The 12202-nt window shown below is 36.8% G+C and overlaps 1 protein-coding gene across 1 annotated transcript; it reads left to right on the top strand.

Annotated features, from left to right (window-relative positions):
* The first annotated feature begins 4390 nt into the window (after nt 1-4390).
* Nucleotides 4391-8903, top strand: LOC113323976 (major latex protein 146-like). The gene is made up of 4 exons (XM_026572321.1): nt 4391-4532; nt 6101-6189; nt 8341-8488; nt 8629-8903. Exons 1-4 carry the CDS (start codon nt 4391-4393, stop codon nt 8901-8903), a joined length of 654 nt encoding a protein of 217 aa, XP_026428106.1.
* Nucleotides 8904-12202: the final 3299 nt, after the last annotated feature.

Genomic DNA, 12202 nt, shown 5'->3' with positions numbered 1-12202 from the left:
GCGTCCGGCTACACTCAAGAGTGATGCTATAGCCCTCACAGGATGGATATCTCCAGGATAAAACACCCTAATACACCTACTACTAGCATATGTAGTAGATGCTTAACTTGAGCTTGGCAACTCCGAAAAAACCGTTAAGGAAAATCGTGAATGTTTAAAAAACGTTATAAAATATTTTCCCTTAGGGGTCCCTCTAAAATATAGAGCAACCCCTTTCCCATAATTTTACAAAAATAGTGAATTTCTTTATATAATGGAATAAAACAATTTAAGAAGAGGAATTCCCCGATGTGGGACTAAAAAACTTATATAGTCTCTTAAAACAACTAAAAAGTGGAAACTCCACAATGTAGGACTAATAAGTTTTTCATTCACAAACAAAACAATAAATTAATTTTATTTAGTTAAACACATTAAAATAATAATTAATAAATATTGTTCCAACACTATGAAAGACTGGAGCAGCTGATATTGAATCCATGTTGGTCTAACGAATTTATATAGAAAAGGAACTAGAGGATTATCAGTTCATGGTGACATTATGAGCTGTACATGTCTAACTTTCCTTTACCTGCCAGCGGTAGATAGTACGTAATATTGTATAGTTCTATGTATCCGTTAGTCTATATAACATCCAGTCAAGAAAAGAGTCATTACATAAAATATTAAACATAGTTCTTCCTTCTTTTGCCAGATTTTTTTTACTTGCAAGAATAATTTGTAAACTAATGAAACATAATACTTGGCTAATAGGAAAAAAATCTAGCTCCGCGATTAGAAATTAAATGACTTGTGATTTATCCACAAGGATCAACGGAGGTGATAGATAGCACTGTAACTTGCATTGAGTACATAGACATAGGCATACTACTGCAAGAAAGACAAACTCAACTGATTAAAACAACACATGCTGAGGTATATATACATGGCTTCCATAATTCGTTCGAAAACGCATAGGTGTTTGTTCATGTCCATAATGCTCTGATGCAAAAGGTGGATAAGCAAAGGGCGGTGGAACATCCTCGTTTTTTCTCTCATACACCATAGATCAACTTATAATGCTTCCCTTTCCACCAGGCTTCGGATTCACATGAATCACCGAATCAAACATCTTGAAATCCTTCATGAAGTCTTCTTTGAATATACGGTGATGTCCTGTCCTTGTTTCATCGGTATGTGTTGATTCCTCTGTAGCGCTAAGTGTCTTACCATCTGCATGCGCGAAAATAAACACCTGAATGCAAAGCCATGAAGCGTAAATCAAATCTAATAAAGTGCAATGGGATTATTAACGGAGAAAGTGAAACGGGGTTGACTGCAATTCCATATTTCCATCTATACATACCAATGGTAAAGTTCCATTCCTTGACACTACCAGAACAGATACCATATCTTTTGATAACTTTGTGAACAGATGAGGAAGTGCGTTTGGAGCATGTTCATGGTGTTTAAATATTTTATAGTATTCGTCAGCATCGCAAAGGACCTCTATTTCAGTAATATATATCATAGTAGAGTCAAAGCCTACTCTAGAAAGTAGTAAATAGTTAGCCATAAGAAATTGGCTCTGATTTTGTTAGTGGAGATCAATCCCCCTTTTATAGACATCTCTCTCCTTCGCCTTATTTCATATCCATCCTTTTAGAAGTATTTTACAAGCATGCTCTTTCTTCCTTTCTAAGGTTGAATCATTAGTCTTTCCTCTTGGACTTATTATCCTGATTTCCCTTAATGAATCATTAAGACTCTTCTCCTTTAAGCCCAAATTATCTCTTATACCATTCTGTAAGCCCTATTACTATCACTTTGGGCTTACATCTTATATGGTCATTTTTTCCTTGGAATTTTCCAGGTATCTACATTAAATCCCATGACTGTTTGGGCAAGGCGTTTGTCTTCTCAACAGTCTATCATCCTCTTCCTCGGCTTTTTTGTCGTTGCACGCTTCTTTTGGTGCCTTCACCTTGAGACTCGCATATTCCCCAGAGTCCCCTTGTTTTCCAAGCTTGGATGGTTTCGACTTGCATGCTTGCTACAAGTCCCCTAGTCAGTCATATGCGCCTCTTGCCAGAGCCTTGAGCGTTTTCTCGTAAGTTCCCTTGTATGTTGATGATTTCTGACTTGTGCACTCGCTACAAGTCCCATAGTCTTGATTCATAACCGCTTGGGCTTGCTCAATTCTTGCAAGTCCACTAGTGTGGTGTCTCTTCGACTTGTTGAATTCTCGGCATTTCTTGGACTTGCACTTATTCGGCAAGTCCCCTAGTGGTGTCTCTTCGACTCGCCCTCTTCTCAGCGTCTTTTGGATTTGATCTTTTCCTGCAAGTCCTGTAGTGGATGTCTCTTCGACTCGCTCTCTTCACGGCCTCTCTTGGACTTGCGCTCTTCCTGTAAGTCCCCTAGTGCGATGTCTCTTTGACTCGTTCTCTTCTCGGCGTCTCTTGGGCTTGCTCTCTTCCTGCAAGTCCCCTTGTATGATGTGTCTTCGACTCTCACTTTTCTCGGCGTCTCTTTGGCTTTCTCTCTTCCTGTAAGTCCCATTGTTTGGTGTATCTTAGACTCGCCCTTTTCTCGGCGTCTCTTGGGATTTCTTTCTTCTTAGAAGTCCTCTTGTGTAGTGCCATTTATGGGACTTGCATCTTTCTGCAAGTCCCATGGTTTAGTCTTTTTTGGACTTGCATCCTTCCTGCGGTCGAAAGATGCGAGCGTATTCTACCACTAGCCAGGTAGGCATATTCGAGACGGTATGACTGGTACATGCGACTTCATCATTTGTTCAGGAACCAAGTAGCCTCGCTTATTCATTTGTTCATCTCTTTCATAGCTGCTTTGGTGTTAGTTTATAGTAAGTTGAGTTAGATTCTTGGTGTTTAATGGACCATTCACGTTAGCAAGCGCTCATCAGTCAAAAGTGAGATTCTGGGTGCTCAACCCCTGATTTCGATGCATTGTCGCGGGATATGGGGAATTTTATTTCTCTTGGGCGTGCTCTCTTTTCTACAGTCTCGCGTTGTCAAAGGCTTGAGAGCCTCTTTGGAGACGTAGGGTATCTACCTTTTCTTTTTTGTCAAAGGATTGAGTTTTCAAACTATCGTTGTTAAGCAGGGGTGTAAAATGTGTAATTCTAGCACATTTACAGCAGAACCCGTTAACATTTAAGTACTACACAACACGACTTGTGATCTGGCACGGCATAAAATATCATATAAGCTTAGTGTGTTGTATTGTGTCCGACTTATATGCATAAGACAACATGCTCCACCAATAAGCAGGCGGCACAACACAACACAACACGCTGAGAAATAACGTCATAACATGTATAAATCACTACACAACGCGGTACAATGCATCACTTTTTGTATGTGGCATCACTTTTAGGACATCCTCTTGAGTATAAAATTCCTAATATTATTAGAAGGAGAAAAGTTTTATTTCCAATCCATAAAATTTGATCCCTCTTTTACATATTTCTAGGCACATAGTTGGTTAGAATTATTCCCATTTTTATTTCAACCATTTGAATAACTCCCTTTGTCCCTCATATATAAGAGCAAGGGATATTGGATGAGAATTCACATCCAAATTGAAAGAGCTTGATCAAATATGATTAGGTGCTATAGTATGGGATGAGAAGTGGTCCACTTTCAACCAAACTCATTCGTTCACCCCTTCATATAAAAGGTTCACCCCTTCATATAAAATATTGAATGAAAGTGGATACTAAGAGTCTGAAGATTAGCCACTTGAAAATTTGTTTGCTTGAGGCTAATTTTTTGTCTCTCAACCATATTTTCAGTTTTTCAATATATTAAAACTCTTAAAGGCAGGTGACATCCCATCTGGGTTTTATTATTAATATAACAAAAAGAAAACCTAATTTCTAGTTTTAACTATAATTATATGTATTCGATGGTAAGACAAGTTTATGCATGCTTCCAACTCTGTTTTTCAAATACAAGCGAACAATTGGGCTATATGGCTGCACTTATAAACCGATTCTTAAGGCTTTATCAGGGAATCGGTTTATGTGTTTATCAATATAATCCGATTCTTCATGCCTTAGAAATGTCAGGTTTTTGTATCTTTTTCTAGTCAGAATAGGATCACGTGTGCAAATATATAGAACGATTATTGTCAATGGAAAAAGTTCAATTTATTTATTTATTTGATTTTTTAGGCTCAATCGGTTAATGTTTCCAAACATAAAGACCGATTATGGTGGGCATGAAAACATAATCGGTTTTTATGGGCATTCGAGAAGATTGATTGTGCTAAATTATTTCACTTTTTTTGAAAAAAATAGTCCCCAATTTGCCTCAAACTTGCTCATTATATTCTCTCATACTCCATATACTCTACAACTGCTTATTTCATGCCTCCAAATACAAGCATGGCTTTATCTGGCTCCGTTGAAGATTTGGCAATCATCAAAGCATGGTACACGGAAAGTCGAGTTGTAGATCACTGCCCCGTAAGGCTAGATACCGAAACCTTTTGGAAGAAGATATATGACAAATATAGGCAAGATTATGGCAATCCGAGGAGAATAAGTCTTCAACAAATCCATGATAGGCACCAAGTCATCCAAAATGCGATAGTTGCTTTTATAGCTATTTAACAACGGATTTTGAGCGCTAGCCACTTTACCTTGTCCCTTCAACAATTTGTAAGTATTTTTATGATTTGTTTTACATAATCTACTTTATCAATTTCAAACTAACAAAGTAAGTTTGTGTTGTGCTTTTGTATCATGAAGCCGTGAAAGCTCACTACTTGGAGGAAAAGGGAGAAGCATTCACAATTGATGAAAGTTATCACTTCATGGTATCCAAAATTTCGGAATATGTCCCGGAAATTATGGTAGGTGAATCGGACTTGATTTCCTCTGAGTAAGATTGATAGTTTTAGTAGTTTTGTGTAGATTTTGTGGTAGATCTCTATGTAAACTCTCACGAGACTATAACTCTTCCACTAGGGACGTCTAGGGGTTCAAAGGCTTGATGCACGTGCTAGGTGCATCCGCGATTCCTACGAAAAGGAGTAGATTTAAAATGAATGAAAGTATCAACGAATATGTTTTTTCTTATGAAAATGAAACAATCGGTTTATATACTACGCCAAAAATTACGATTAAAATAATCAGATTTTGTATATATATACATTAAGTGATTACTGATGTCCTTCGTGAATACTCAAAACACCAACCCAAAATCGGTTTACGAGTGCATGAACATTAGCCGATTCTGATAATGTTTTCGAAAAAAAATCAAAAGATTTCAGTGGTTTAATATTTTGAAGATCGATTTAAATTAGTTGATCTCACATCTAACACGGTTAATTAACATCTAAAATGATTAATTAACTCTAATTAATCAACGGTAAAATAGATAGTAAGAGAATAGTTGGCTAAGAGGTTGTGTAAAATTATTTTCTAATGATCTTTTTCGGCTTTTACTAACAGGCCTCGAATAAAACCCCTAGACCTCAAACTAGAAAGGCTAATTAAGATTCAGTTATTGTATACATACAGTATTACGTTCAACACAAAATTGGTTAAAAAGACCAAAATCAACAATTTCTGGGTGAAAAGGACATTTAGATTTAGATACTGTTTAAATGGCCAAAATTTTAAAAATGGTCAGGATGTAACCAGTTTCATCGTTCCCATTTTCAAATATTTTTTTTTTATTTTTAATTTACACAGGATGTATCCAGTTTCATCCTTACTATATTTTAAATTTAAGCTAGGATGAATCCAGTTTCATCCTTACTATTTTTTCTTGTCCATTTCACCTGAACTATTTTTTACTCGTCCATTTAAACCGTGATTTAAAAATATTTGGACAAATGACCATTTTCCGTACGTTCAACCACTTCCTCTACAAATTATTTGACTCGATGTTATAGACTAACGGATACATAGAACGATCCATCCAGGACATAATTTTAATACCCCATTTTCGTACTATCTAACGTTGGCAGGTAAAAGGAAAGTTTGACATGTACAGCTCACAATGTCACCATGAACTGTTAGTCCGCTAATTCCTTTTGTATATAAACTCGTTAGACCAACATAAAATTCATAGTTATGGATTCACAGATCCATATACTTGTGTGCAACCATCACCGACTGTCGATGCCAATCATGGTGTTTCAGGTCAAGTTGGGAAACTTATAACTGAAACAAAGGTTCATTGCGATGCTGACAAATATTATAGAATTTTTAAGCACCATGAAGATGTTCCGAAGGCAGTTCCTCATCTTTTCACTGCCGTCAATGTTGTCCAGGGAGATGGACTTCTTTCCGGATGTACAAAGGAATGGGATACATTCTTGGTATTTTTATAAACAAAATATTGCAATCGAATCGATGATCCCATCTATGAATCACTTCGTAATTTGACCTTCGTTTGTCTGCTTTTGTGCTTGCAGAGGGTAAGGCAATGAGCGCTAAGGAGGAAAGGACAAGCAATGATGAAATGAGGACTTTGCATCACCGTATAAGGAGAACTGATGAAGGCTTACAAGAAGCATTTGGTCTAGTTAATCATTCAAGCTTTATGATCAGAAATGCAAGATTGACCGTGAGTTTCTCAGGAATATTGTCTTTTGTGAGAGGATGCTGAGATCCAATTTAGTCCATTACCACGACTGTTTTAACGCGCATTTTTAAATCTATCCGATAAGGATCCACTTTGAATATTATCGTTCAGATGTATCTATGTCAGTCTAGAATGGTTGTTTTATGAGTTTTCTCTATCATCCATGACTGTTTTAACGCGCATTTTTTAATGGTTTAGCTGCATGCATGGTCACACCCCCAATCAATGATGTTTAGTTGCATGCATGGTCACATCCCCAACCAGTGATCATAGCATTTTTGCTTACTTAATTAGTGATCATAGCATTTTGCATCACTAATCAGTGATCTTAGCATTTTTGCATCCTTAATCAACGGGATAGTTAGTTAGATGTATATAGTCTAGTCAATTTCCGGAACAGTTTTTCAAATTGTTTCAGGTAGTAGACAAGTAGGTAACATGGTGAAGGCGCGCCATATCTAATTCTTTGATTTTAACTTAGGTCCAAATCAAAATTTGTTCCTAACCTTTTCCGATTCACTCAAGTACCATTGAAACCCCTAATTTAATTTGAAAAGAAAAAAACTTCTAGGCTACTAAAATTTTTAGATTTTTCAAGAGTTAAATGGGGATGGGTGATTTGTTAGGTACTTCCTTCATTTAATTTGCTCCAACAATATTGACCTTGCTATGTGGCTAGATTTTGGATCCTTTGGTGACTAGCTGCTGAAAAAGGACCCTTTGGTGACTAGATTTAGGACCATCCGGAAGCGAAGGGTCCTACCTAAATGTCATGGATCAGTGGAGCATGCGGAGGAATTAATGCATGTTACATGGATAGATAGGTTTACTCTTGGTGAAATAATGCATGTTACATGGATCCAAGAAATGGTGGTTGGATGTCGTTGTTGGTATGGACGTGTATCATATGGCAGTGGGCTTGCTAAGAAAAAAGATTAGATTTGAATGTTTGATTCGAACAGTCAACCACATTCTAGTGACGGTCAGTTTACAAAAACTAAAAATGTCTGTTTAACGAACCATAATTTGACTGTCTCCGGTCAGTCGGCTCTTTTGTACCTGCGGTACTATATTTCAACAACTTCCTCTATTATTTGACCGGCAGATATGGACTGGAGTAGTAGATCTATAGAAATGGAGTCATAGGACTATGACAATGTTTGTAAATTTGGCCAACGATGTGATATTTTGATACCATTTTACATGACTAGTCGAGTAATGCCGCTGTGATGTGTGAACCGTAAATCTATTTATTAATTTTCCATATAAGCTCGTTTAATCGACATGGATTCGATATTCATTTCACTGTATGCTCGACTTTATGCAAGTGGTTACTAATACTGCCCGTGTTCTTTAAACATATTCTAAAATGAATTCGCCTTTCCATTTAAGATGTACAGCTGTTGAACCATTTTTTATTTTGGATGGAAAATGCAGTCGAACAACTTGCTCCATATATTTACGTGCATCTCTTAGTTTTAAACAGACTAATCACGTTTCAGCACACTAGTAGGTGGTAAGCCACTGTATACAGAGCATAAACAACCATAAGCCGCACGCACTCTTCCCCTATATAAACCCGTTCATCTAACATTGATTTCATTATCGCCTGTTCTATCCTTCAATTGCATAGTTCTGTGCAAAAAATAGGTCAATATGTTGGGGAACACTCATCATCAACATCAATGGCACGTCATGGTATTTCAGGTCTAGCTGGAAACTTGCGATTGGATTGGAGGTCAGCTGCGACGCTGACAAATACTATAAAATTTATAAGTATGCAGAAGATGCACAAAAGGCTGTTCCTCAGCATTACGCCAGTACCAAAGTTATCGATGGAGATGCAAACTCTTCTGGTTGTATCAAGGAATGGAACATCATTCACGGTACGTATAGACACACTTGAGCAATCAATCATTTTACTTCATATACTTCCGGTTTTCCATGAATGATATTTCGCGCTTGATTAGATATGATTTACACTTCGCAACATTGCATTAAAATGTTAGTCTTCATGTGTGCAGAGGGTATAAGACGATTCACACTGTATCGGAAACAACACACAATGATGAAACAAGAACGTTACATCACCGTGTATTTGAAGGAGACTTGATGAAGGATTACAAGAAGTTTGATTTGATAATTGAAGTCAATCCAAAGCCTATTGGAAAAGGATGCGTTGTCACATGGACTATTGAGTATGAGAAGATGAACGAGGATTCTCCAGCTCCCTTTGCTTATCTAACTTTCTGCAATCAGGTCATTGTAGACATGAACAAACACCTATGCGATTCTGAATAAGTGGTAAATGCTATCTATACATGAACCCCGTTGGCTGATGATTGTGTGTGTTATCTACGTTTTCAGTGTCAGTGTCTCAGTGACTCGATCAGTGTTCTGCCATTACGTGTGTGTGGTTTGAATAGTTACGTCCGTATCAAATAAGGATCATATAAGCCATTTGAATGAAGTTGTTTAGTTTTGGCTTTTTGCAAAAAAAAAACAAAAAAAAAGGTTTGTTGGCTTAATCCGGTTTGGCGTTGGCTGAACTCCTTTGTCATCTTTGAGTTGTTAATGTTAATTGATTAAGAAAAAAAGAAGATATCATGTAATATATTATTTATCGAAAGGATTGAATTTCATGATGTACGTTGTATTTTTCTTATTTTCTTACTTTGTTAACCCAAGCATCACATCAGTTACCCAGCCTTAGTACCAGTTATGGGAAAAGAGTGGATAGCTATTATTCTGAAAAATGGTTCTCAAGCTTATATAACAGATGTGCTTTATGTGTCTGGGCTACATCAAAACTTGTTGAGTATGGGACAATTTTTTGAGAGAGGATATTCAATGCACATTGAAGGAGGTATCTGTACAATTCATGATAAAAGAAAGAGACTCATTGCAAAGGTGCAAATGACCAAAAATCGTTTGTTTCCGTTGAATATTAATTATAATGAAGCACAATGCTATAGTTCTTCTATGGAAATGATACTTGGTTATGGCATATGAGGATGGGACATAACTCTTCCTAAAGATAAGTGTGAAGACTGTATCTTTGAAAAGCAGCATAGAGACCCTTTTCCACTTGAGAAATCTGTAAGATCTGAAGAACTTTTGGGATTAGTTCACTCTGATTTATGTGGACCAATAGAAGAAATCTCTAGAGGTGGTAACAGGTATTGTATCACTTTTATTTATGATTTTAGTAAAAAAGGTTGGGTTTTCTTGATGAGGCAAAAGAGTGACGCTTTTGAGTACTTTAAGAAGTTTAAAGTTTATGTTGAAAATCAAGTTGGCAAGCGAATCAAAGTGCTAAGAACTGATAGAGGAACTGAGTATATTGCAGTTAATAATTTCTTGGAAGGAAATGGAATTGAGCACCAAGTCACATCAAGATACACACCACAACAAAATGGAGTGGCATAAAGGAAAAATATAACTATCATGAAAATGGTTAGAACTATGAGAAGGGCTAAAGGATTGCCAAAATAATTTTGGGGAGAAGCAGTTTTTTATGCAGTATATATACTGAATAGGTGTCCAGTAGGAGTATTTTGGAGAAAACTCCAGAAGAGAAATGGACAGGAAGGAATCCAAGCATTAGACATATGAAAGTGTTTGGTTGTATAGCATACTCACATGTTCCAGATCAGATAAGCAAAAACCTTGATGATAAGAGTGAAAAGTGCATATTTGTTGGCTATAGTAGTCAAACAAAAGGGTATAAAATTTTTAATCCTACAACAAACAAGAATAATGTAAGTAGAGATGTGATTTTTGATGAACAAAGTCAATGGGATTGGAATGAGAAAGCTGCACCATCAACAGAGACAACAATTTTAGTTGATATTCAAGAAGAAAATACACAAGTAGACACTGAAGTTGTGTTGCCAACACCAACACAATCTACCACATCCGCTGCTGAAACTCAAGAAAGGCTGTCAAGACCATCAAGAATCGTGTATTACCAGCACATTTACAAGACTGTGTTCTTAACAGAGATAGTGATAATATTGATGAAGAATTGATCAACTTTGCACTCTTTGGAGACTGTGATCCTGTAACTTATGATGAAGCTTCACAAGATCAAGGGTGGATACAGGATATGAATGAAGAGATTCATGAAATAGAGAAGAACAATACTTGGGAGCTTACAATACTTCCTGAGGACAAGAAGGCAATAGGTGTAAAATGGGTGTTTAAAACTAAGTTCAGATCCATTAGAGAAGTAGAAAGATTGAAGGCTAGATTGGTGGTTAAAGGGTACAAACAATAACCAGGTATTGATTATTTTGAAGTATTTGCTCCTGTAGCAAAACATGATATTGTTTGAATGACTGTTGTGTTCTAAGCAAAATACAAGTGGAATATCTTTCAGATGGATGTGAAATCTGCTTTCTTAAATGGAATATTTGTGGAGGAAGTTTATGTTGAGCAACCTGCTGAATATGTTTTGGAAGGAAAATAAGATTAAGTGTATAAGCTTAAGAAAAATCTTTATGGTTTGAAGCAAGCACCACGAGCATGGTACACAGGAATTGATGATTATTTCATGGATACTGGCGCTACACCAAATTCCCGGAATCGTAACAGGCATTTGTAACGGCTTATGCCCGTTACAAATTTCCTGTTACGAATGGCCACTACAAAAAATTCGTAACAATCAGAAGCCGTTACTAATATTTTAAAAAATCGTAACAGGGTTAAACCGTTATGAATTTTTTTATAGGCGTGCCAGTCACACGCTTGGTCACACTTGGGTGGTAATTAACACCTTTAAAATGTGCGTGTGCCATTCACATGCGTGCTATTATGTAACCACCCAAGATGGTAATACTTGAGGATATTTCCTCCCATGCATATGCATTCAAATGCTTGCAACTTTTAATCTCATTGCCTTAGATAAACCTCGCGTTTTTAGGGGCCACTCAAAAGGATTTAGGGGCCATCAATTTATACCCATCCAAAGACTCTAGTTAAGGGGTACCCTATATGATATTGAAGTTACATAAATGCCCTTCTGGTAAAACCGTATAAAAACCAAATCAAAAAAAATTCTACTCATTTCAACTCTTCTTCTTCCAGTTTCATATTATCTTCCGATTGTGGAAGGAAAAAAACTTTCCTCGTTCAACCGAAACATCGCCGCGAATCGTAAAATCAAAACATCGTCGATTCATTATAAAACAATGGATAAGGGAAATGAAACCCACATACATAGAACCAAAAATGTTGCTCGGGGTATCGATCCTAAGATTGGGATTTTAGCAAGAAATAATGAAATTGTTGCTGCAAATGAAGAAGAACGCGAAGAACGCGTACCCGGCAATGTAGTCGGTGGTGGGGATTCCGATAGTCAAACACTTCGTCAACTTCAAATGGCCCCAATTAGGTAAGAATCTATCATTTTTGGGGTTTATTTCGCTTTAATTCGACGAATCGAGAAAAAAAATTTCTAGGGTTTTCGGTTATTTATCCAGATTCGGACGATATTCATGCTCATTTACTACCGAATGTAATCGTGTGATTCATTTCTCAAGAACATCGACAGTATTCGGGAGAAAGATTTGATAATTATCTGCCGAATATTGGTGGCC

This window comes from Papaver somniferum, chromosome 11 (genome assembly GCF_003573695.1).
Source record: "Papaver somniferum cultivar HN1 chromosome 11, ASM357369v1, whole genome shotgun sequence".
NCBI classification, from domain to species: domain Eukaryota; kingdom Viridiplantae; phylum Streptophyta; class Magnoliopsida; order Ranunculales; family Papaveraceae; genus Papaver; species Papaver somniferum.
This window is presented reverse-complemented; position numbering and strand designations above follow the sequence as displayed.

Excerpts from the sequence above, each read along its gene's own strand:
- LOC113323976 (XM_026572321.1), top strand. The coding sequence starts at position 4,391 with ATGGCTTTATCTGGCTCCGTTGAAGATTTGGCAATCATCAAAGCATGG. Across the intron at positions 4,533-6,100 it reads CAAATATAGGCAAGATTATG|ATCCATATACTTGTGTGCAA; the intron begins GCAATCCGAGGA and ends ATGGATTCACAG. Across the intron at positions 6,190-8,340 it reads AACTTATAACTGAAACAAAG|GTCAGCTGCGACGCTGACAA; the intron begins GTTCATTGCGAT and ends ATTGGATTGGAG.